Source organism: Petaurus breviceps, unplaced genomic scaffold, assembly GCF_028583685.1.
Source record: "Petaurus breviceps papuanus isolate PSGF00001 unplaced genomic scaffold, PetGlider_PUasm1.0 91133, whole genome shotgun sequence".
Lineage (NCBI taxonomy): Eukaryota > Metazoa > Chordata > Mammalia > Diprotodontia > Petauridae > Petaurus > Petaurus breviceps.
This window is the reverse complement of record NW_027187419.1, coordinates 97,607,743-97,634,883: the sequence shown is the minus strand read 5'-3', so window position 1 is coordinate 97,634,883 and position 27,141 is coordinate 97,607,743. Positions and strand designations below refer to the sequence as shown.

The window sequence follows — 27,141 nt, the reverse complement described above, 5'->3', positions numbered from 1 at the left end:
GGGGGGGGCTGGACAACGGCTTCTCAGAACACAGATCAAACCACAGAACACTTCTCAAAGTGAGCCCCCAAAACAAAGCCTCACATCAGGGCTTATATAGCCTTCTCCTGGCTCAGAGAATGTAACAACCTTTTGGACCCACTGGCCAATCAAAAAGTATCTACTGAAAAACAAGCCTCCCACCCCAGGCTTCAGGTGCACTTTAGCCTAGGGGCAGGGAAGATCTTCCAAATTTGCATTCCCATTACAGGTACTACTAATGTGGGCATTTGCTTTACAAGGGCTTTGTCTTTCTTTCTTTTTTTTTTTTTTTTTTTTTGATTTGTAGGAGGTAAGAGAGTGAAGGAAGTTAGGGATAGGGTTGTCCCCACCCCTGGCTCCCTCTTCCCCCCCCCAAAAAAAAGAAGAAAAAGGAAAAGCAGTCATTGAAGCATTTTTAAAAGAACTAAAGGAAGTCCAGGAAGAATTACAAACAGGGCAATTTAAAAGAACGTGCAATTACGCGTTGAAAAAGGAAAACAAACTGTACATAACAGAGATTCACATGATCATTCACATACAATCTTCTTTATCTGTTCTATATATATGAATATGCATATTTTATATGATGTTTGTTTAATTCAGAATAAAAATAAATTTAAAAAAGAATTCATGGTTTTCTTGCAGGTTTTTTCAGTTGACATTGATGGTGCGAATATCCAGGAAGTTCTGAATGTTTCTGTTGACACACCTGAGAACCTAGCTGTTGACTGGGTTAATAATAAACTCTATATAGTAGAGACCAGTGTCAATCGAATAGATATGGTGAATTTGGATGGGACAAACAGGGTCACCCTTATTACAGAAAATTTGGGAAATCCAAGGGGAATTGCACTTGATCCAACTGTTGGGTAAGTGGCATAGGAATAATTCTAATGTCTCTATAGTTTTAGAGTCTTATTTTCCCCTCAGCCTATTTAATTCAATGGGATTTAAATAAAAGCAGAAAAGATATATAGCTTGAACAATGAACAGAAAAGGAAAACACTCTTTTCATGGGCATTGCATTGGAAAATCAAGAAAACACATTCTAATATTTTCAGCCTATTAAGACCTGTGATATTTTCACATTCTTTCAAAATTAGGGTATTAGCACTGTATGTTTCGTGAGGTCAGGGACTGTCTTCTCTAAACTTCATACCTCCTGTAGTTCCTAGCATGGTGTTTTACACACGGCAGTTGCTTGATGAATATTTGTTGTATTTATATTAATTAAATCAGTCTAAATTCAAACATAATGACTTCATCTTGTTTTTTCTTAATTCCTCTGCAAAAAAGAAGTAATTTCAGCCTTTCCCCTATATGAAAGACCCACAATGAATCCTTATTGCCAGTATCTTCCCCTCATTATCTATTCCTGATTGGAAAAACAGCCTCCGTTTCCTCTCATAGTTAAAAATGCTGGTACTAGGTGATAGATAAAGAGAGTAACTGGCTTGGTATGCAGGAGTATGACAATCCAGATTGCAAATACTTTTCACAAATCCTTAGTTTTGTAAAAGTTCTGCTTAACCTGAAAAATTTGAATTTATTCTACCTGAAATACTACCCTTTAACCTAAAGGACATCCTTGCTGCCATATATTATTGACTGGTTACTAAAAAAACACAAGCCTCTCCTTAAGGCAGATGTACACTTATTAAGTTCTTGCAACACATATATTTGCACATATACCATATGACACTTGGAAAAGTAGCAGGCTTTATTAAATTCTCTTTGGTCCCTAACATTGATTCTCATTTCCCTGTTGTCCGATTTCTTTCTGGCTCTGCTTTTTAGGACCTAGATTTTTATGGTGGCTATTTAATAGTTAGACTGAAGACATTTGACTAAATCTGACTATGAGGATCAGGCACTTTTAAAGTTAAGAGCTTACCTATACGAGAATATGGCAACCAAAGATATAGTAAGTGCTCTCATACTAAGTGCACCTCTTTGGAATACATGCTTTTTGAGAACACATATTTGGGTAGCTTATTGTAGGATCAATCTCAGTGTTGTATCTCAAACCATGCTTAATATTACTGATAAATGTTATGTGCCTGGAATTTATTGAAATGACTTCTAATATGAATATGCCATTGACCTCATAAATGATGTCACTATATTTTTAGTGCCAAATAGACTATAAAATAGACTATAGTTGATAGGGTAACAGAGAATTTTTTCTATTCCAATCATTTTCATGGTGGTGAACAAACTCAGGAAAGATGATATATTGTTAAAGTTTTAAAGTTCAAATTGTTCTTAATTTCTATATATGAGATCTCCACATAGGAGACCTGGCTCCCTCATAGGGCTTTACTATCCAATCCCAAGATCAATTAAAGCACTGTCTTCCATTTGTGGTTGGGAATGGTTCTGATAGCTTAATTTCTGATCAATGATGTTGGCCAATATTCAAGACAGAAGCAAAATGTTCTACTTGCTATGCCATAGGATGGTACGTTGAAGTAAAAAATGACCTATTGTACCTTGTAAAGTGATGGTTTTCTTGGTAAAAATAAGAAGAGAATTCTAAGATGCAACGTAGATAGTGTGGGAGAAAATGCAGTTAATGGTACATGATTGAGTAGATAGCCTGACAGATTAGGGTATTTTCACAGTTGGACTCTGGAAGAGTTGTCTTTTCTGATCAGCCCTTACTGTTTCTGGTATTCTGATACATTCTTTACTCTATTGCTTTAGATCTCAAGCCCTCTAGTTTCCTGGGAAAAAATTCTCACCAGTCTTTAGACACACTATGCAATAAAAACGGCCTTTCAGAACATGTTAAGGATGATGAAATAATGTGAGAATTCCCTAGGAAACATACACTTTTTATGTAAGCTTGTAAAAATAGATTCTTTTATCTTCTTTTCTTTGTAGTTATTTATTTTTCTCAGACTGGGACAGTCTTTCTGGGGACCCTAAGGTGGAAAGGGCCTTCATGGATGGTACCAACCGTCAAGATTTGATAAAAACAAAGCTGGGATGGCCTGCTGGGATAACTCTGGATATTGTATCAAAGAGAGTTTACTGGGTTGACTGCCGGTTTGATTACATTGAGACTGTAACTTATGATGGACTTCAAAGGTAGGAAGGTTTTTTTTTAATGACTTTACACTTGGGGCTATGAGCAGATAGTGGAGGAAAAGAAGAGACAGGAAAATAACTAAATTAAAATATTGCTCAGTTGGCTGCCTTTATAACTGCATATGTATATAACAGCATATGCTGAAACTAAAAGTCATATATATTGGATGCCACCACTGCATTTATGCTTTGATTTTCCCCATCTACACCTAGGAAATATATTTTACTATCATTCCTACTAGGTCCTTTATCTTTTTAGTGCCTCTTTTGATTAATTCTAAATTATCCTTTTATTTTGTTTTCCCTCTGCTTTCTCCCTCCCTGCCCATTATTTTGCTCCTGAAACCTTCATATTTGTTTACATTTTTGAGGCGAGAATTCATTGGTGAGGGCAATCCTGAGCCTATTATATATCCTATTATTATAATATGTCCCTGATTCAAGGGGTAACTTCTGATCTAGAATCCTCAAGCATGAAACAATAAATAGAAACATCTGAATGGAAAATATAGCATACTTTCTTTGTTCTTTTTTTATTCTTATTACCTTTGCATTAGAACTAGTTTTTTTATTGAGATTAATTACAGCATAGACCCTCCCTTTTCATTCCCAATACTGTATTTAATGTTTGCTCTCTTCCTAAGCTAAGAAAAAGTTCTTCAGGACTTTTTTTTTCCAGGACTCAACTTGTATGCTGGACAATTTACTTCTTTCTATTGTTTTTTTTTTAATATATTTTTTCTTCTGTTTGCTTCTAGAAAGGACACAAATATCTATTCCATCTCCTTTTAAAATTAATGTTCATGAGGACATTTTTCAGAATTCTAGCTGACTAGTAGCATATTCTAACATGCTAATAGGATAGCTTTTGTATTCTTCATTTATCAACTAGTTATTTTTTGCCATTGTGTATGCCACTTAGGTATTTTGTTCTAAGCTTAAAGGGTTTGGGAAAACATAAAAGTTAAAGTGTGATGTCCTTTTTCTAGGATGTGAATGGTATTTTGCCTGTGAAGTGACACCAAAGTGATATTTAATTAAGGTCACCAGATACACTGAAATCTTAAGGCTAGCACTGAGAAGTCAGGAGTTTGACTGAGGCAGGAAATGTCTTTCTCATTCACACAGCAACTACCTAACCATGATCAGTTACTTATTCTGAATGTGCCCTTCTAAGAATATTTAAGGTGTAACATCACTTAACTAGTGGTTTAGGCCTTTTTTTTTTTGCTCCCATGGACATCAGCTCAGTTTTTTAAAAAAGCTCTTTCTTATCTTTAATCTTTTACATTTTTACTGGTTTTGTTCATTTTTCTCAAAATCCTTCTGTCTGGCCAAAATACAAGTGAAAAAGATTGCCCTATGCATATTTCTAAGCCTCCCAGTGTTTTTCCCAGGCCCAAATCTAGGACTGATCTCAATGAATCAAAAGATTCTTAGGGCTGATATTTCTTACCCACAGAGGTTTCCATCTAGATTATTTTTCTCATTCAGCTTCAGTTCTCAGGATCAGAGATGAAAAAGAGAGCTCGGAGATGATCTAGTTCAACCCCCTCCTTTTACAGATAAGAAAACTGAAGCCCAGGGAGTTAGGAAGCCCAGCTTGTTAAGCATAGAGTCAGAATTTGAACTTAGGCCCTCTGATACCAAATCCAACACTCTTCTTTTCATCTTATGATGCCCTTGTCATGCCTTTTCTATACTCCTCAACTTCAGTGTTCCATTGATTGAAATATATTAACTGAATTAATCCATTCTTTTAAGTAACTTTGCAGTTCATTAAAAAAAATCAAACCAATTGTTCACTAAAATGAGCTGAAATTCTCAGTCAAAAATCTTGTATGTGCAGATAGTTTTGTTCTAGATATTTTTGGTTTCTTTGTATATTGTTACTTTAAGACTCTTAACAACTTGGTAGCTCAACTTTGTGTATTATCAAGCCATCCTGATTTGCTTGTGAAACAACCCAATCTTTTTTTCCCCTTAAAATTTCAGCCACCTATTTGTTGTTGTTCAGTTGTTTTGAAGTTATGCCTGACTCTTCGTGACCTCATTTGAGATTTTCTTGGCAGAGATATTGGAATAGTTTGCCATTTTCTTCTCCAGCTCATTTTACAGATGAGGAAACTGAGGCAAACAAGGCTAAGTGGCTTGTTCAGGGTTACACAGCTAGTAAGTGTTTGAGTCCAGATTTGAACTCAGGAAGATGAGTCTTCTTGACTCCAGGATTGGTACTCTATCTACTGTACCACCTAACTGCCCCAACTCCCTAAAGGTATTAAAAAAATCATTTTTATCTTCCAGTTTTCCCCTATCTTGTTGATACTGGAAATGTTATCCTTTCATCTAAGAGCTGACCATTCGATTTACTTGATTCAGCAGTTTAGTAGGGACATCCATTGGTATTAGAGGAGAACGTGAATCAATGTATGGAAATGCATATATGACATAGACCAGGCAACATAGCGGAAAGAACACTAGATTTGGAGTCGGAGGACTGAGTTCATATCTTACTACTAATTAGCCATGTGACTTTGGCCAAATCATTTAATCTTCTTTACCTATAAAAAGAGGATATCAGTATTAACACAATATATCTTATGATATTGTCTTCAAGTTCAAAGAAGACAACATATTTAAAGAGTTTTATAAATGTAAATGTATATATAAATGGGAGATATTACTATAACATATAGTCTATCTTCAGCCAATGCTTTGATATTGTTCATTGTATATTCTTCCTGCTAATTTCTGTATTTAAAAATTAACAAATTACTTGACTTTCTTTGAGTCAAATTGAATCAAATTCATCTTTAATGAATAAATATGTATTGTATCTTTTATAACAGAAAGACCATAGCTCATGGGGGAGCGATCATTCCTCATCCCTATGGAATAAGCCTATTTGAACACAATGTGTTCTTTACTGATTGGACAAGGCTAGCAGTGATGAAGGCGAATAAATTTTCAGAATCCAATCCACAGATCATCTACCAGTCCTCCCTGAGGCCCTATGGAGTGACCATTTACCATGCTCTCAGGCAGCCCTACGGTAAGCTGAAAGAAATGCTTGTTATGGGAAATGGTTTTAAAAAAAAAGTTGTTGTGTAAGGTTATGGAAGTTTATGGTAAATGATACTATGTGATTTATGATGCTTATAACATGAGGTGACCTAGAGACCAAAAAGTACCTAATTATTATTGCCTTTAGTATTTGAAGATAACACTGCTGATAATGAATGAGCATCCTAAGAGGAGCCAATATGTGAGCTATAATATTTCCTCCATTGAGTATGGTATCTTTTCTTTGTCAATAATAGGTCTCTCTAGCTGTAGAGTATCTACTTTTTATGACTCTGCCTTTTCACTTTACAAAGAAAAGGAGAATTGTAGTTTTTTTTAAAGCTAGGTTTCATCTGCTAGGTTTGTTCTAACAGTGTGAACAATATACACAAAAAAGAGTAAATAGAAAATATTCAAATAGATACAAAATGGATACTAATAAATTTTCATTGAGTAGGAAAGGTCACTAGAAAGCGGAGAAAGGGAAGGAAGGAAGGAAGAAAAGAAATCAGAATAGACTTCCTGTAGGAGATAGCACTTAATCTGAGCTGTAAAAAAAGTAGGGATTCAGTGAGACAGGTTTGGAGGGAGTACATTCCAGGTTTGTGCAAAGGCACCAAGATAAGAGGGGGGATTTCATACATGGGAAACTTCCTTACTGCAAGCCTTTTTAATTGTTTTTAATTGAGCTTTCAGTATATCTGTTATATTTTTTTCCTTTTATGTTTTGTTTATGGCTTAAATAGGTTTTAAGAAAATAAAAAGAACCTTTAATGATGTCAGTGACAATTTAGAGAAAGGCAAATTTTGTTTTAAATTTGTCTTGCTAAGAATTTATTTTTCTTAATTGAGCAAGAAAGGTCTATAGAAGGATGAATGGAACAGATTTCTAAAAAGCAAATATACTGGAATTTAGACACTTGTAATTATCCCTGAAAAAAAAAATGACATGGGAGGCCATGTACTTTTTACAGTGATGCTGCCATTGCTTAAAACCTTTCCAAAGCTGTTATTTGGAATTTCCTTTAGAGTTTCACAGGGTGGAATGGGGGGATGAAGTGAACAAACATTCGTTAATCTCCTACCATATGCCAGGCACTACAATAATAACTTTTAAAATATCTCATTTGATTTACACAAGTAGCATGTTATAACTATTCCCATTTCACAGTTGAAGAAACTGAGGTAGACATTAAGTGATTTGCCCAGGGTCACACAACTAGTATATCTCGGAGGCTGTATTTTTCCTGCTTCTGGGTCTCTTGCTCTGTTCATGGCTCCAACTAGCTGCCTGGAAGAGAGAATGCAATCATTAACCTTCACAGTCACATTGTTTTTGATGTTAAATGCTATTAGTCAGGTTGACCACTTTATTTATTAGATTTGGCTCTGAATGACCTGTGAATATTTTCTTTGTTATCTATCTACCTATGTATTTGTCTGTCTATCTATCTATCCATTTCTAAGGATATTTTCATAAGTCAAATTCACCCTCCAAGATTTTCTGCCACAGAGGAGATTCAGAAGTACCACATGTCTTAAAAGCAAAGAATCCCTAAGTAAACATTTCAAAACAATTTGGCATAGTGGTGGAGCAGTTGTTGAAATACTGGTGTAATACTTCCTGAGGTATTACCTCCTATTTTGAAGGGGATAGTATTAATTTGGATGTGTAAATTGTGGTATGTTTGTTAAACACTGATTAAAAAATTAGTCATGTTATTTCAAAGTCAGGGTTCATATTTAGGTATGGAAATGAAAAAAAATTTCATTACTTTATTGGGAGAAGAAAAGTAATCTTTTAAAATTAAGGTTTAAATGAGGGTAGGGATGGTTTTGTTCATTCATTTGCATCTCTAGCTCCATGCTTAGAGATTTGCACATAGTAGGTATGTTAAAAAAATACCTAATGATTGTCTATTGAATTGTGTTTTGGGGAAAACATGAAAACCAAAATGTTAATAACTAGAGAATACCCGAGTTCTAATCCTATTTAATATCGCCCTCCCCTTCACAGTAAGGAATCCCTGTGGGAATAACAATGGAGGTTGTGACCAGGTGTGTGTCCTGAGTCATAGAACTGATAACGATGGCCTGGGCTACCGCTGCAAATGCATCCTGGGATTTGACTTACACCCTGATGGACGACATTGTGTTGGTAAGAAAAATGCTACAAATGGTCTTTTCAGCAAAACAGTAGAATGGTCCATGTGCTCATGCTCTATCCTGGCTATCAAATGGCATTGTTTTTTGTTTGGGTAGTTTTCCCTTGCTTTGCTTGGTTTATCTTTTTTTTTTCTTACAATTTCTTTGTAGAAATATAAGAAAAAACATTAAATGATCCTTCTAGAACATAGTACAAAGCCAGGTGCACTATAGGCCTTCAAGAGATAATATTTGCTGTTAGTTGTTAGAGTTTAAAGATGTGGGTTTCTGCCTTGTTGGGTCTCCCACTTAGTCTTTAGTTATTTCAGACTTTAGTTTTCATCTTTCTTCTTCTCTCAACTCTCTAGTTCTTTCTGATAGCATTTTATATCCTTTCATTCACTAGCCTCTTAGAATTAAAAAAAAAAAAGGTATGCTATACTGTAATGGGAAAATGAAATGCTGGATGTTTTAATTTGGAATTCTTTTATCTAATTAGCCTCACCTCCAATTTAGTTGTCACTTTCCACTATTCATCTTAACTTTAACTTAGATGCCCTTCTCTACATTTTTAGTAGTTTCTCTTAAGCAATGAATGATATCTCTAGGAAAATCAGGTAAGCTTTTAATTAGATCACACCTTTCAAAGCCTTTGCTCTTTTGGGACAAAACACGAACCCATTCAACTTAATTCTTTTTCTTGACTATCAATTTTCACTCCAGAGATTCTCTTTGCAGTTGCCAATTATGATTTTGGCTTTATTGGTACCTTGACAATTCCTAAACCTTTAGTGCTTGTTGTCCCCACCCCATGGTGGAAGACTGGGCTTCATCTTACGGTAGCTACTCTTGGTCAATTCTGTTAATGTTGCAATTATTTCTGGAGTAAAAAAATAGTATTCTTAATATCCTTAAAATCAGTGACTGGACTACCTACCTATAGCACGTACACCTCTTTATTATTATTATTAGTTTTCTTTTTTTTTTTTTTAGGGCAATTGGGGTTAAGTGACTTGCCCAAAGTCACACGGCTAGTAAGTGTGTCAAGTGTCAGAGACCGGATTTGAACTCAGGTCCTCCTGTGCCACCTAGCTGCCCCTTGCACACCTCTTTAATTAGCCATTCATCTATCTATCTATCTATCTATCTATCTATCTATCTATCTATCTATCTATCTATCTATCATCTATCTATCTAGACTTTGTCCCAATTACTATAAATTGCATTTCCTGCCCTGGACCCAACATTCTCCCACCCCTCTATTTCTTCATGTTCTCTGATACCTTCTTCTTTTATCCTCAGGTTTAAAAAGCTTTTATTCAATGCCTTGCTGCATTTTGTATTTTTTCAATTCTCTCTCTGGCTGCTGTTGCTGATGCTCTCAGAACCGCGGCTCACTTTTTTGGCATGGGGGCCTTCACAGAAGTGAGCCAGAAAAAAAAATTTGCTGAGAAATGAATTTTACAGATGGTTTTTGATGAGATTCCGGTGGGATTGAATGGAACTCCTGAATGCCTGTATTCATGTAGCACAGGGGTAGAATCCTTTCTAAAAGATGTTTTAAATAGAGGCTTCATAGGAAGAAATGGCAGGTGGGACAGATGTGTCCTCTTCCTAGCTGGTTGGCTTTTCTCCTACTTCTGCTTTGTTCCTTTGTTATTCTAACACTTTATCACATTCATTTTAAGCTATGTCTGAAACACTTTGACCACATACTGTTATGTTTTACTGCTGTCTTGTTTCCTGCTTTTCCTTTCTCTCTTTCTTCTTTCCAACTATTTTATATTCAAATTAATTTTGATTTTTACACTAAAATGAAAATTATGGAAAATATACTTTATGCATATACATTTGTTGAGGAGTTTTCTTTAATATTGAAGAGGTCATTAAAAAAACTAAACTTTTTTTTTTCAAATCTTTGTAGCTGTGCGGCAATTTCTGCTCTTTTCATCCCAGTTGGCAGTGCGTGGGATCCCATTCAACCTCTCTACCCAGGAAGATGTCATCATTCCAGTGACAGGAAGCCCTTCCTACTTTGTTGGAATTGATTTTTATGCACAGGAAGACACTATTTTTTTTTCTGATACAACTAAGGATATTATTTACAAACAAAAAATTGATGGCACAGGTAGGATATAATAAATTTCTTTAAATCCTCTGTCTGAAATTTTCTTTAGCTGGAGAAATTTGCTAGTAACTAAGTTAACAAGCTTTGCATTGCTTCTAAGTTTGATAGTCTAATATCTTTGGTAAAAGGAGTTTGACCAAGAGAAAAATATCAGTAGCTGTATTCATTAAGACAAACAAAAGAAACTACAATTAATACTTTCCTTTTATTTTGAAAGCTCAAATATGGGTGGATGATAATTAACTATTTTATTCTCAATCAAGAAATCAAACATAAAGTTTGCACCTTTTGTAGAGTGCCTGAAATCGACAAAAGGATACTATCTATACTCAAGCATGTCTGAAAATTATTTCCATTTAGTTCTATTTAAAAACAATAGACTACCTAGGTCTTAAGCTAGAAGTAAGTCCATGAACTTGGAATTAAAGATGAATTACATATAGGTATTCGTTTATATAAAATATAATGTCTCTATTATTTGGCATCCATGCCTTCTGAGTCATCATATAATAAATTATGTTCAATCTAATTTTGGTTTTAAATGTATTTAATTGTACTCAAGTTATTTGAAATAAGGTAATCTCTCTATATAACATATTATGGATAATATGTAATATATAATAATATATTGTTGTGATTAATTATCATTATACAAGTCTGTTGGATTAACCAAAATACTCTAGCATGGTGTGGTAGAAAGAGCCGTAGAACTGAAGAACTCATAGTAACTTTGGGTTGGACAGGTTACTTCCCCTCTTTGTTGCCCAGTTTTCTCATCTGTAAAAGGGAGATATTGTTATTAGCTAACTCATAGAATTATTGTAAGCAAATGAGATAACATGTAAAGTACTTTGTAAATCATAAAATGTGTTTATTATTCACTAAATATCTAGATAATCTTATTGTGTCCACACATATACATAAACATATATACATTAAGCGTGACTCCTTTTTCCTGCTTTATAGAGGAGAGAAAACTACAGCTGACTTTATCATGCTTAGGGAGTCATGATGAAACTCATCTTCAGGAAAGTGTTGTAGAAAAGCAGTGTGTAGATTTCCTAGTTTCTCGCATGGACATTTTGGTGGATAGAGGTCTGGTTTTGCAGTTAGGAATTCCACATGTTGCCTTTGACACATACTAGCTGTGTGATCTTAGGCAGGCCATTTAAGTTTTCAGGCATTTTCAGACAGACTCAAAAAAGTCAAGTCAAATCAACAAGCATTTATTATGTACCCACTATGTGCCAAGAATTTTATTAAGGGTTAGAGATACAAAGAAACACACAAACAGTTCCTGCCTGCAGGAAGCTCATTATCTGATCTGACGTCAGATTCTGTACCCTCCCTCAAACTCTGGCGTGAAATCTGTTGGGCACTTTCACTTTTTTCAAACTGGCTCCAGCCATTCATTACTTAAGCCCATTAGGCTGTGAACTTTGTACCCCCAGTGCTTACAAGGTACCTCACAGAGAGCAGGCAATTAACATATGCTTTTTGACTGACTGACTCTATTCAAATAGATGGGTTCTGCAAGGACCTTGTATTCCTGATAAGACACAGAAAATCTGTAATAGAACAAAAATGAGGTTTAAGGTGTCCTCAATCTCAATCATGTGACCTAAGCACACATTAAGGGAATAGAAGTTATTTACTTTGTTACCCATAATTATATTACTTCTGTAATGTAAAACAATATATTTCCTGGCACCAATTTGTTTCTTCTCAAAAAGTTGGGTAGGAAGGATTTTGAACTGGTTCTTTTTCATTTATCTCATTTTTGTTTTTTCGTTTTTTCCTTTTATTTTCTGGTATGGGAGAGATTATTTTTCTGAGAGTCATGTATTTTGTTTGAAAGCATCCCAGAGTCATGTAACTGAGGTTTGCAAAGCATTTGACATATTTTAACCCATCTGATCTTTATAACAATCCTTTCAGGTAGGTGCTATTATTATCTCTATTTTACAGATGAGGAAACTGAGGCACAGTGAAACTAAATGACTTGCCCAGGATCACACATCTATTAAATGACGAGACAGGATTTGAACTCGGGTCTTCTTGGCTCTTAGTCCTGTGTGCTGTCTACCATGCCACCTAATAGCCTAGTTCTCTTCAGAAATTCCAAAAACTAGGAATGGTATAGAGTTAGAAAAATATATTTATATGCACACATGTACATATATATCTTACATACATATTTTTGTTTTTGTTCAATTGTTTCAGTTACGTCTGACTCTTCATGATCCCTTTTGGGTTGTTGTTTTTTTTTTTTTGGCAAAGATACTGGAGTAGTTTGCTATTTCCTTTTCCAGCTTGTTTTCCAGATGAGGAAACCGAGGCAAACAGAGTTAAGTGATTTGCCCAGGGTCACATAGCTAGTAAATGTCTGAGATCAGATTTGAAATCAGGAAGAGGAGTCTTCTTGATTCCAGGTCCAGCACTCTTATCTGCTGCACCACTTAGCTGCCCCATACATACGTACATACATACATACATACATACACGTGTTTGTATAAATGTATACTCTCAATTACTCAAATGAATTGGTGATCTCATTGATTTAGGAGTTCCCCCAACAATGTAACTAGCAATAAAATATCTAAATCTATAATTAGATAGATTTTTCTGTGAAAGAAAAGTATAATTTGCTCTCTGTGGTAATGTCCCTATTGCAGATCTTTAAACAAGGGAAAAAGAATTGACAGAGTTGTAAAGAAAAATCTTTTTTTATTTTCCTGTACCTGATTCTGATGTCTGTGTTGTGGTGTATTTGCTAGTCTTTTGAAAACTTGGCAATGATGTCACTATGGATGACTCCTGAGTAAAGAGTTTGGGAGTTAATACCTCTGGGCAACCCCCACAACTCGTGCTGGGCAGTGCCAGATCCTTAAGGCTAGCTAAGGATGGTGTTCATCAGTGGGTGAAATCAGGTATCACAGATTCAGATCTTCTGCAATGGAAAAACTTGTCTGTAAGGTTGAGTGAAGGAGGGTAGGAACAGACCAAGCCAGTATGAATTCTAAATTTGTAAGGGTTATATTTTCACTTTGAGATTTAAAATCCTTAAGAGTACATTGGTATTTTATTTACATACTTAATGTTATTACTCATGAATGTAAGATTATATCTGTGAATCCAAATAACTTAATTTTTATCACTATAAGTCCAAGTCAAACTCATCATAGCATCTCTAATTTTTAAAAAAATCCTTGGAGTTTCTTGTTTTTTAAAAATATTTCCCCCTTCATTTCTATATAATATTCATGACATTGCAATCTCTTAAAATAATCCTTTTTATATGAGTTGCTTAAGCATACTTTAAATATACATTAATGCCTTTATATAACCACATGTAAAAGATTTTGAGTTGTCATGTATATATTTTAACTTTAGGAAGAGAAATTGTCACAGCCAACAGGGTGGAGAGTGTTGAAGATTTAGCTTTTGATTGGATTTCAAAGAATCTTTATTGGACAGATCCCCGATACAGAAGTATCAGTGTCATGAGATTAGTGGATAAATCAAGACGAGCAATAGTCCAGAACTTAAACAACCCACGATCAATAGTGGTCCATCCTGTTATTGGGTAAGTAAATGTGTGCCTACTTCTATTTTCTTCTTTAAGAGCTTGGTATTCTAGGTTCTACATATTCTAGTTTTACAGTCATTGAAAAATGATGCTGTTGGGAATTTGGTTTGTTGGTTTGTTAATATGAGATTGTATTCTTTGAATCCAAATTGCTTTTAATTTTATCTCTATAAGAATAAATGAAAGTAATCACTTTATCTCCCTCTTACAAATATTCCTCCAAGTTTCATATTTCCTGATTTATTTTCCTTTTATTCCCACATGATTGTCAGAATTGCAGAAAAAAATAAAAGGTAAAATAGATTCTGTAGGGAAGGAATATCCAGTGGAATTATCTTTAAAGGCTAGATACTGTTCCTGTTTTAATGTATTGATATAAAGTTAAGCAAAACTTGCCTGTTCATTCAATAGGATCTATATTTTCTAAAAATCTTTTAGGGCCCAGATAAAGTTCCATGTATTTTACTATTGCATGCTAGTGTCAGACAAGTTAAGACAGAGCAGTTTACAATGTTCCTTTTCAGGACTTTCATTACTTTAGTTGAGCATGATGAAATACTAAGTTGTGTTTTCAGAATAATCAACTCCAAGCAATATAGTTTTGCTTTGAAGGGTATGATGAAAAGTGTGGCTAATATTCCTTATGTACTTCTTTGTGGTGAGAGACTGACCCCTAGAACTAACATCATACAAAGAGAGTCTTGTTTATCTGGGTTTCTTTTTTAGTTTCCTCTTCATAAAATTGACTGAGAAACCTTTCAAAGTAGTGACTTTATTAGCAAGGAACTTTATTAACTTCTATACTAAGTACTTATTCACCTTTACCCTATGAATTTGCTAACAAACTTAAATTATGATGTCTAGTTTTGAAAAGTCACCCAATTATTCACTACTTTGAGGATTCTTTTAACTGCTATAATATCAAGAAGACACATTATAGGAAATTAAGCTCCAGATAGAATAACTTTGATTAAGAAGAACCAGATGGAAAGGAAAAAAAAAACCCAAAAATGTTGTCAAGTTTATTAGCCCATTTTTATCTCTTTCATTCCTGAGAATCAAAAGTTGGCTTGGGCAAGGCATTCCTATATATAAAAGTGATGTTGATCATGTCTCTTCAAATCAGGGTAGACCTGGAATGTGGCATAAAATTTTCTTTTGCATTTGCTGAAATTCATTAAAATATGTAATTTGGGACAGATTTAAGAATAAACATGTTTGTTTTAGCTTTATATTGGTCGAGAGAGGTTGGTGGTCCATTTTGTCTTCTAATCTGTGATTTCTCCACCTCAGTGTCAGAAGGTGGGTTTGAATTATGGGATCTTTAAAGTTTCTTCTAGCTCTAGGTTCTGTGATCATAGGTGATAACATCTGTCAGTGAAGACTCTGATACTAATAGCTTATATTTATATGGTATTTAAGGTTTGTAAAAGTCTTGACTAGTATTACCTCATTTCATCCTGATCCATGATCCCTAGAGAAGTAAGAAGAGTCATCTCTTTTTTTACAAATGGAGAAACCAAGGTTGAGAAGAATTTAAGGTGACTCTCAAAGATGACAATGTTAATACATTGGTGAGCTTATTAGACTTAAACCCCTATCTCTTATGTTCTTCTTATTTGGCTATTTCACCGTATCTGTAATCTCACTGATGTGGCTTCTCCCTACAGAAGTGCACTTAACAACACCTCCATACTTTCTTATCTGTTACAGTTTTCTTCCATGTTCTCTTAGAAACTCTCCACAGAACTGTTCTAGGAACCCAGGTTTTTTATTTGGAAATTCTGTTGACAATAGCCTTAGCCTGAAAAGTCAATGACATTTAAGTTCTAGGGGAACGAAATTATGTCATTGTTCACTTCATTCTTCTTGAGTATAGTTCTGCTTCAACCAATCAACCAGTCATCCTGCTATTTTCCTCCCAAATTTTGAAAGTGAAAATGCCTGGTATGAATGTTGGATTTGGTAAGGTGAATTTCAAGCTTCAGAGTCCAATTTTTCAGTTTTTCCAGTAACATATCATATTGGAAAGCTTCATATGCACGAGAAGCATTTTCTAATGTATTGTTGCTATTCCTTGCCAAGTATCCCATTATGACTATGAGCAAGCTTATTGGCTCCAAGGTGTATCATTTGTTGTTACTGTATTATTACGTGACTTCTTATACTATGGAGTTTTAGAGGACTCACACAATATTTGTATGTGTTCACTAAGTTTCACCAACGTAGTCCTTTTATATGAATAAGTATAAATCTGGTCTGGAAAAAAAAACCTCTTGTTTTTGGATTAGTCTAACATTTATTCCTAATCTTATTTGAGAATAATTATTTATTCCCATGTATTTACTTTGGTATACTTGAAGTCACTTAACTTGTGTAAGGTAATTCCAGTAAGGAAACTCCCTCTACCAGAAACGTTTGCCATTTATTGTTTAGACCAGAGGTCTCAAACACAGGGTTCAAGGGTCTACAACACTCTGGAGTGCCACCAAACTAGATTAAAATGTAATTGGGAATTATTTAACACAATAAATAACAATACAATACAACATAGATAATGTAAATATGCGTTTTTTTAAGTTATTATGTTGCTTCAGGGATCCTTACATATGGTTTAGTGGCAGGTTCTATTGGAGTTTGATACTATTGAATTGTAGAGTTGCTGGTGGGTGCTAAGAAGTTTCTAGGGTCACATAGCCAGTATGTGTCAGTGGTAGGTCTTGAACCCAGATCTTTCTGACTTTCTACCCATACCATGTTAACTCTCACTGGTCTAGAAAAAAAATTAAGATATTTTTAGAACCTTTTGCACTAAGTAGCTATACATCTGTGTGCATGTGTATAATATTACATTCTTCTATATTTTAGAATTTTATTTCTTATACACAAAGATACTGTATTTTGTTATGCATGCATATATTCATTATATACATACATGTGATTATGTTAGCCTGTTTTAACTCTTTTATTTGTTATGATGTTGGTCACATTTTGATAACTGTATTTTGTATTCAGCTACATCACCAGTTACTTCATGTAGGAATCTTTAAAGCCCAGTTTTGTGCAGAGAAAATAAATCAAGATTTAGGGAAACGTTCTTCTTGGCTTAGAGTTAGTATACATTTTTGACATCCTTGATTTAATTCTCCTCATTCATATTCCCATTTTGCAGGTATATATTCTGGACAGACTGGTACCGTCCTGCTAAAATCATGAGAGCCTGGAGTGATGGATCTCATGCAATGCCAATAGTGAACACCACTCTTGGATGGCCTAATGGTTTGGCCCTAGATTGGGGGTAAGTTATTGAGTTTCAGGTGTCAGATGCAGTGTGAGGGGTTTTGGGGATGATATTAAGGAAGAAAATATGAGATAGAAGGGAATGATGGTGGGATTTGGTGGGATAGTTAGGATAACCAACAAAACTACATAAAAACACAAAAATATAAATATTTTCTGTTAGCTACTTACATTTAAATCTTACTTACTATACTTACATTTAAATCTTGTACATGTTACTGTCAGTTAACTAGCATTTATTAAACATCTACTATCTTCTAAAGGCAGCTAAGTGGCACAATGGATAGAGTGCAAGACCTGAAGTTAGAAATATTCATCTTCATGATTTCAAATCTAGCCTCAGACACTTACAAACTGGATAAGTCACTTAACTTGTTAGCCTCAGTTTCCTCATATGTAGAAATCAGCTGGAGAAGGAAATGGCAAACCACTCCATGTCTTTGCCAAGAAAAAGGGGTGAGAAAGAGAAAGATACAACTAAAAAATGAAATGAATAAAAACTATGTGCTATGCACTTTTCAAACAACATTATGCCAAGTATTTTACACATATTATATTATTTGATCCTCACAACTACCCTAGGAGGTGGGTGCAAAGAATAGACAGCCATTTTGGAGAGATGTTGTATAGGAGATTCATAGACAGATAGGGGTTGGAATAAATGGCTTCTGAGGTACCTTATAATTCTAATCTCTGATTCTAGGACTCTCCGGGTAGTAATATACCAATCAGATCACATTGATCAAGCTTCTCCTATGTTTAAGTGCCATGCAAGGAATTATGGAGGGTGGGGTGGGAAAATCCATTATATATGAGTTGCCTTCAGGGAAAGAAAACATAGTTTAAGAACTAAGACACATGAGGAGATAAGAAAGAAGACAAGGCAGTAGGCGGCAAATAGTACAGGATTCCAGAGGAAGGAGAAAACTTTTAGAAATAAATGTATATAGTATTTTTATTATGTGTATTGTGATTTGGCCCTCTGATTTTTCAGAAGTTAAATTTTTTTTTTTGCTTTTTGGAAGGCAATTGGGGTTAAGTGACTTGCTCAAGGTCACATGGCTAGTTTTTGTGTTAAGTGTCTGAGGCTGGATTTGAACTCAGGTCTTCCTGACTCCAGGGCTGGTGCTCTATTCACCACACCACCGAACTGCCCCTAGAAGTTAAATTCTAAAACAAAAAGAAATTCAAAGAGACTTTTAAAAATAAAATTGATGGAAAATTGTTATTATTTTTAGATAAATATTACATATTATAGTATAAGTATAAATGTTTCTACTAGTTACTTGAAGGGTGGTAAGCAGGTCTCTGGGATTGATCCCACCTCTGGCACTTGCTATGTGACCATCTGCAAATCACTTAATATTTCTGAATCTTAGTCTCATCATCTGTAAAATGGAGTTGATAATAACAATAATAATATTATTAATCAATAGCATTTATATGGTACCTGCTATGTTATGGGCAGCTAGGTGGTGCAGTGGCTAGAGTGCTAGACCTGAATTTAGGAAGATTCATCTTCCTGATTTCAAATCTGGCCTCAGACACTCCCTAATTGTGTGACCCTGGACAAGTCTCTTAACCCTGTTTGCCTCAGTTTCCTCATCTGTGAAATGAAATAGAGAAGTTCCTGGAAAACCACACTAGTATTTCTGCCAAGAAAACCCTAAATGGGGTCACAAAGGGTCAGATACAACTGAAAAATGAAATGAATAAGAACTATGTGCCATTCACTTTACAAAGAGCACCATGCTAAGTGTTTTACAAATATTATATCATTTGATCCTTACAGCCACCCAGGGAGGTAGGTACCTTATTATCCCCATTTTACAGTTGAGGAAACTGAGGCAAATAGAGGTTAAATGACTTGCCCAAGGTCACACATTTAGTATCTGAGGCCAACTTTGAACTCTTCTTCCTAATTCCAGGCCCCTGATACTTCTAGGTAACTACCTTATAGAGCTATTATGGAGCTGAAGCTAGATCATGTTCATACAATTCTTTGTAGATCTTAAGGTCTTAAAGATACTGTGGGTAGAGTACAGGACTTGGGAATCAGGAAGATCTGAGTTCAGATGATGACACATATATATGCCCTAGCAATGTGACCCTGGGCAAGTCACTGAACATTTATTAACCTCAGTTTTCTCATGTGTCAAACTGGTACAATAAGAACACCTACCTCACAGGGTCGTTGTGAGGATCAATTGAGTTGTCATGAGTTAAAGTACTTTGTGAACCGTAAAGTGCTGTGCAAATGTTAATCTGTCTTTATTATTATTGCTTAACAAACTCATTTTATTGTTATTATTTTAGTGCTTTACGCCTGTACTGGGTAGATGCCTTTTTTGATAAAATTGAACACAGCACATTTGATGGTCTGGATCGACGGACTCTTGACCGCATTAACCAAATGACCCATCCGTTTGGCCTTACAATCTTTCAGAGTGAGTTTGAAACAGTAAAACGCTTTATCTAATGTGACTTTTTTTCTCCAAATGTTCATAAACAGCTGTTATGATTGAAATCAAGGTAAATTGAGGCACAAAGTTCCAAGTACTTATCAATTTGTTGATAAAGTATAAATTTGCCAATAAACAGTATTTCAGTCCCTTCAGAAAAGCTAAGACCTGGAAGCGAGCTTGCATCCCTTTTTATAGACAAAAGGAGGAACATCCAAAAATAGATGGTAGCATCGTGGATGGGGAAAATGGTATGATTGGTTATAAAGCTTGTAACATCATAGGCATGAGGAAATTAGGAAAGAGGGGGTAACAATAACCCCTCCTTCCATTCTGTTGCTAAGAAATGTTGATTGTTTGAGTCTATGTGCAAGGACAGGTTAGTGATAGTAGACTAGACTATTTTGGATGACAGACCAGACTCCTTGGTGTTCACTTGCATCCTTCAAAGATAACAGATTTCTTTGAGGCAAGAATAGAAAAATGATTAGCAGGAGAATTGAACTTCTAAACTTAACTCAGAGACAATGAATGATTTATAGGACAGCTGAGTTTCCAAACTTAAGTCTGGGATGAATGAAACCTGACTTAGGTAGTTATAAAAATGTCAGCAATGATACAGAATAAAATTAATAACAAAATGGAATTTGATTTTTCCCAACTTTCACAGCTTCATTAAGACCTATTTTTAAAAATCATAGTTATTTGTATAGTGTCGTATCTTTCCTGTTAGAATGTAAGCTTCTTGAAGACAGGGATGGTGCCACTTTCCATCTTGGTGTCTCTAGCACTCAGCACAACTCCTTATACATGGTACATGCTAAAAATTTATTAAATGGATGAATGAATAAGAAAGATGAGAAAGCTAATTATATTAACACATTTCTGGCATTTCCTGGTCCTTTGTTGTTGGTAAGAGCCTGGCCAGAATCTCTCTGGGAAAACCGTTCTCCAGCATATGCAATTATACATTGAATTGCCACGTGACTCTAAGTCCAGAGGTGAAGGGGGTAATGCTGCAGGCCTGACTCAGGCCAGTACCCTCTTAGTTTAGGCTTGGTGTTGAGGCACTCATAGGTCATTCAACAATTAATAAATTCACCTTATTTAACTATAATAGAGAAAATATATTTTCAACAAGGATTCTCCAGCACTTAGCTGGAAACTGAGTAGTCAGCAGCTTATTCCATAGTGCCTGGGATCCTTTGGGTTTTTCCCATGTATGGTATTCCCTAAAACTGAGTGGGCTCTCAGTTCATTGCACTGTGGATTTTCTTCAGATTTCTTTCCCACCCCTTTTCCCTTATGTGAACCACCACCCAAATTAGGCTCTCTGTGATACGACTTCATCCAACCTGTCTGCCTGCCTAGCTAGAGCTGATTCCAGACTGCTAGGCTCATTCAGGCCAGGGCCATACTGCAATTGGTAGCTGTTTTTGGAGTATTAAAAACACTTGTTGAGACTTTGGCAAAGAACTTCTGAGGCCCCAGGGAATCTCCTTGATTGCCATTTAAAAAAACAACAACAACTTTCTTGCTGGTGGTTTTTATTTGCTTTTATCCTATTGACTACTTTTAAATCAAATTGAGAATTGTTTATACCTAAGGGGAATGAATGATATTTTAGTAAAAGGATTGTTCAAATTCTTTGATTCTTATTAGTCTATTGTGCCAGATGCAGGATAGCGATCCCAACATAGACACAATTTTTGCAATATAGCAGTGACATGAGAAGTTCAGCAAACAACATTAATACCTTCACTATTTTTCATCAACTGTTTCAATGTTTCATCCTATCCATAAATAGCCAGGAGCCATGAAATGGCAGGAATGAGCTTGTAATAGATGTCAATTGACCTGTCCATATTTTTTCTCCTTATTGTTTTGAGAGAAAACTTGAATTTCTTGATTTGAAGGAGATAGGTTGAGAATAAAAATTTTGTAATTTGCTTTGAAGAGATCGATTGAGAATGAGAAAACTTGAATTTTCTAGATGTATTTCTGGGGCAATGATTTTTCTTCAACAATAAATGTTGAAACAAGGAGGATTTTCTACTTAACCCTCAGTTAACCAGAATGCCTTTTTTTAAATAAAAAATTGAGTCTGAGAAAAAAGTTGAGACTTCTCTTTAGAATGCAGAGCATAGAATTTTAGAAATGGCAGAAAGAATATTTTCTGTCTCCCCTTCTACTATTCTTTCTAATCAATGAGTTAATTGGTATTGGAATTGTGCCTGACATACATTAGGCACTTAATAAATATTTGTTGATTGGTTGGTCAACTGCTTGAATGGTACACAACTGTTAAATATTTTCAATATGCAAATATAAAATAGCCTATACATTCCTTATTGAAATTGGAGAAATAGATTTATTTGCAATACACAGAATAGTCATTTCTCCAATAAGAAGTAAACCATTAAAAATAATGAAACTGATTAGAGAGACAGTTAGCATAGTGGAAATCATACTGGCTCTGCAGTCAGAGGGCTTGTGTTCAAATCTTATCTCTGTTATATATTACCTTGGTGATCACTTAATCTCCTCCATCCTTATTTTCCTCATTTGTAAATGAAGGGGTCAGAAGAAAGGGTCTTCAAGATCTCTTCCAATTCTAAATCTATGATTCTATCTATGTTGAAGTTTTTATCCTGTTATTTCTATTTTTTCCTGAAAGAAATATAAGGATAAAGCATTTTGGGACATCTTTTTTTGTTAAAAGAAATCTTAGTTCTGTTGAATCTTTTCAGTGACACATAATTGAGTGAGTAAATGGGACCCTTTGATTGTAAGTACTAATTCCATGTCTTAATTATCAGATTATGCATATTTTACTGACTGGAGATTGGGTGGAATTGTTCGAGTAAGGAAAACTGATGGTGGAGAGATGACCATTATTCGAAGAGGCATTAATAATGTAATGCATGTGAAATCCTATGATGCTAATGCCCAAACTGGTAAGTGGATTCATTTACAAGAGAGATCAAAAAGTTTTTTGACGTAGATACAATTTATTTTTAAAAATTGTTTCATAATGTCAGTATGTTTATAGTTGAATGTAACTCCACAATTCCAATAAAATTGGCAGGTGGGTGGCGAGTAGGTAGAGTGCCGGTCTTGGATTTAGGAAGACTCATCTTCATGAGTTCAAATCTGACCTCAGAGACTTACCAGTTGTGTGACCTTGGGCAAGTCACTTAATCCTGTTTGCCTCAGTTCCTCACCTGTAAAAGGAACTGGAGAAGGAAACGGCAAACCATTCCAGTATCCTTGCCAAGAAAACCACAAATGAGGATTTGGCTGTAACTGAAACAACTGAACTATAATAATTCCACACAATTAGTTCAGGATTATACAATCAGAGAACTAGAAGCAGAAGGGATGTCAGAGGTTATTGATTGCAAACCCATCATTTTATAAATAAGAAAAATAAGGACATAGTCACTTGCCCAGGCCCATATAAAATAAAAAATAAAATAAAATAACACTAATAAGTGTTAGGGAAGGCATTTGAATTTGGGTCCTTTGACTCCAGATCCATTTATTCATTTTGCTAACTAGATGGTGCACTAGTAGAATTTAAGCAGGAGATCTTACCTTGGGGATGGGGAGAGCATTTTGGAAGGAGAGCTCAAAAAATTAAGCAAAGTATAAAACTTGTAAGCATTTACTCCCAGAGAATGGCTTGTTATGGGATAGTTTCTGGGATTTAATTTATTAAATGATGTGAATGGTGTAATTCCCAATTTAGTCAAACTTTAATTAACCTCTACAAAGAGTAATACCTCAGCACATTTCTTTTTCAGGCTCTAACTACTGCAACCGAGCAACAAATCCCAATGGAGATTGCAGCCATTTTTGTTTCCCAGTTCCTAATTTTCAGCGTGTTTGTGGCTGCCCATATGGCATGAAGCTCAGCTCCAATCAAGTGACATGTGTTGAGGATCCATCCAATGAACCACCCACTCTGCAGTGTGGGTCCTATTCCTTTTCCTGTAACAATGGCAGATGTGTACCAAGGTATTATCGCTGTGATGGTGTTGATGACTGCCATGATAACAGTGATGAGCAACACTGTGGTACACCAAGTAAGTGTCTGTGCAGGGGAGCTTATTACTTGGAGTGGGCAGATGGAGAAAGGTACATTTGTAAGAGGCTGGTGGTGTCGTTTTGGTTTAAAAAAGCATCAAGACTCTCAGGGGCAAAGGTGTCTGAAGAATTCAAGTGCTTTTCTAAAGGACCATGGGGAAATACATACCATGTAGGAACAGACGGCAATACAAAGACCAAACAAACAACAAAACAAAGAATTATGAAGAAATGGCATAAAGCATTTCATCAAAGAAATGTGTACTAGAGAGAGAATCTAGGCTGGCCATGAAGTGAGAATGATGGGTAACTGATGGACAGTCTATGTACCTCAGTGCATCCTTGAGTATCAATAGATCTAAAAAAAACCTAACCCTAATATGTTGGATCTCCCCTCTTCCCTCCCCTCCCCTCCCCCCGCCCCCAAGAATTTATGGGAGGACACAGGCAGGAATCAGATGGGAGGGGTAGGGTTAGATAAGTTGCTGTCTGTATTGCTGGAGGGGATAAATATTCATATTGTTTAGGTCACAAATCCATTTGAATAGTTGAAAATAAAATGTACTCCTGTTGCTTTTGAGTTAGGAAATTAGGTCAAAAATACCCTGAGAATGGTTCTGAATAGTTTACAGTGTGTATCACTTTAGACTCCTTTAAACCTAGCCTCTTTGGGAGGGCATTCCTTCTTAACTAGTATAATACCCAAAAGTTCAGAGGTATAGAAAAAGCTAAGAAAGAGACCTCCAGGAATTCAAAAGCTCCCTCTCCCATTGGGTATTTGGACCAGCACAGGCTAATTACATCTTGGCAACAGTGTTCTCCACAATGTTGAACCTAAATAAATTGGGCAATGCCTTTTAGGACCTCAGAGATGAATGTCCGTGAATAGGTCCTTGAACTTGAAGCCTTTGAAAACAGTATTTGGTATGCTTCTTTTCCTCTTCAAGAGCAGGGCTTTAGGTGTAGAATGTCAGCTATCTGCCTTCTCATTTTCTTCTTTTCATACTTACTTCAAACTGGAAAGTCCTGGACACAGCCCAGTGCTCTGAGCAAAAAGCACTATTGATAACTATAAAGTATTCCATCAAAAAAATTAAAATGGTAAGAATAGTTGAAGAAATTTCAGGCTTTGGACAACTGGGCAAGATTATCGGCAAAATAACCCTTTTGTGGAGAAAATAGGGAAGTTCTTTCTGGGAAGGGGGTGAGTAAAGGGGGAAGGATATTTTGGATCTGTGAGTTGATTGTTGTGAACTTACTGTTTGAAGACACTTTGCACTAATCTGGAATAGCAACTTATGTGTAGGCTATAATTTCTGGAGTTGCTGAGGCATTGGAAAATATATTGAAGAACAAGAGTAAATAGAGAATTAGAAACATGGATTAGACAGATTGTTCCTTCCTCTCTTCCTCCTACTTGGAGTGTTAGTTCTCTATTCCTTTTCCTTGCATAGTTCCCTGTACTTCCACAGATGTGAACATTATCCCTGGTAAGTATTTTTAAAGGTTACTGCGAACTCCAATGGTCAATACAAATACCATGCAATGGCATTAACTAAAAAATTTGTCATCTAGATCACTCTCTTCCCTAATACAGGTAGAATTTACATTGCGGTTGAAGGAAGTTGCATTGGGTCATGTTTTTGTGAGGAAAGGAAGTAATTGCAGGGTTGTGAAAACCAATGTCTAAGAGATGCTTCTGTTTCTGATTTAGACAATACCTGTGCTGCCTCAGCCTTTACCTGTGCTCATGGGCAGTGCATTCCAGGTCGCTGGCGCTGTGATAGGCACAATGACTGTCTGGATGGCAGTGATGAAGAACATTGCCCCACTCCAGGGCCTGCTTCCTGCCCAGCAGACTTGTACACTTGTGACAATAAACAGTGTATCCCGAGGATCTGGCTTTGTGACACAGACAATGACTGTGGGGATGGATCTGATGAAAAAAACTGTAGTAAGTGTTCAGCTTATTTCTCCCAGATCACCAATTTTGAAAATAGATTCTACTAATCAGTAGGCTCACAAAATTGCCTTGACACTCAGAACACTTACATTTTAGCTACCCATATTTGCTAGGGTTATTACCCCCACTGCCTCCTAACCTTTTTTGCTTCAATATGTCGGGCTGTCTCTCAATAGTTTAAGATTCCATTGGTCTACATTCAGTAAACAGACTTAGAATTCTCCAATAAATGCAAATTCCCATTAAAACAAAGTGAGGGTTGTCTGCTTAATAGCAAATATCTGTATGAAAATTGAAAAAAAAACCAAATAAGTATCCAGAGATTTAAATTATCTGAATGTTTTATATCATGTAGAGAAAAATCCAGACATTTGAATTAATTTTTTGCTTTTTATTGGATGGATCATTTGATTCAGGTAAAAAAAAAACCAGATAATATGGCAAAACAGATAAATTTCTTTTAGTCTCATTGGTCTGGTTTTCATTTTGCTTGTCTTTTCTTTTAGACTCCAAGTTAGTACTAATGCTCATGTCTATATTGAAATGAGATTCAGGAGATCTGAGTCTAGTATTGATTCTGCCATGATCTGTTTGTTTATCTTGGAAGAAGTCACATCCTCCTTGGGTTTCAATTTTTTCAGCTCTAAAGTAATACTATTTCAACAATTATATTGAGTTTTACAGATTATATAGTATTTTCCTCACCACAACCCTATAGGGGAGGTAGTACCTGTAGTACTACCTTATTTCCAATTTACATATGGGGAAACTAAGGCATAAAGAATTAAAGTGATGCACCCAAAGTCATTGAGTGAGTAAGGGGGAGAATTGGGATTTGAATCTTCTACATCTTCTGACTCCAAGACAAGTGTTCTTTTTGTTATATCATGTTGCTTTCCATATTTGATTTGATATTTCATGGTTCCTCCAAGTGCTAAAATTTGGTACTTCTAGAATTAATGTACATAATTACATAATTAGTTTGGGGGTAATTTGGTTGACTCTGAATGAATGGATCTGAGGTTTTATATCAGCAAAGTAAAATGACTCTGAGATTTGTTCTGATTGGAACTTTAAATTAAATTAGTCACACAGTCCATTTACACGATGGTACGTGGGTAGAGAGAGAAAAATATCAGTCATTCATGGTTTTGTATGGATGAATGCCACTGATGAGTTTGGGTCATTTTTTGTTGGGTCAGGTAGAATGACTCCTTTACAAGGCATAGGCAAAATTCATGTAAGCTACATTCTGGTAGTTTTCCACTTGTGGATTTTGATTTTCTAG

The 27,141-nt window shown here is 35.5% G+C and overlaps 1 protein-coding gene across 2 annotated transcripts in view; it reads left to right on the top strand.

The window, feature by feature from the left end:
* Positions 1–27,141, top strand: part of LRP2 (LDL receptor related protein 2) — a 264,762-nt gene that overhangs the window by 88,814 nt on the left and 148,807 nt on the right. For both annotated transcript variants that reach the window (XM_069080640.1, XM_069080638.1), the window contains exons 12-22: positions 667–890; positions 2,908–3,114; positions 5,964–6,166; positions 8,195–8,335; positions 10,247–10,450; positions 13,844–14,036; positions 17,212–17,337; positions 19,656–19,786; positions 22,621–22,758; positions 23,608–23,889; positions 25,605–25,844. In XM_069080640.1, the coding sequence (XP_068936741.1) occupies positions 667–890; positions 2,908–3,114; positions 5,964–6,166; positions 8,195–8,335; positions 10,247–10,450; positions 13,844–14,036; positions 17,212–17,337; positions 19,656–19,786; positions 22,621–22,758; positions 23,608–23,889; positions 25,605–25,844 (2,089 nt within the window). The remainder of the gene's footprint in view (positions 1–666; positions 891–2,907; positions 3,115–5,963; positions 6,167–8,194; positions 8,336–10,246; positions 10,451–13,843; positions 14,037–17,211; positions 17,338–19,655; positions 19,787–22,620; positions 22,759–23,607; positions 23,890–25,604; positions 25,845–27,141) is intronic.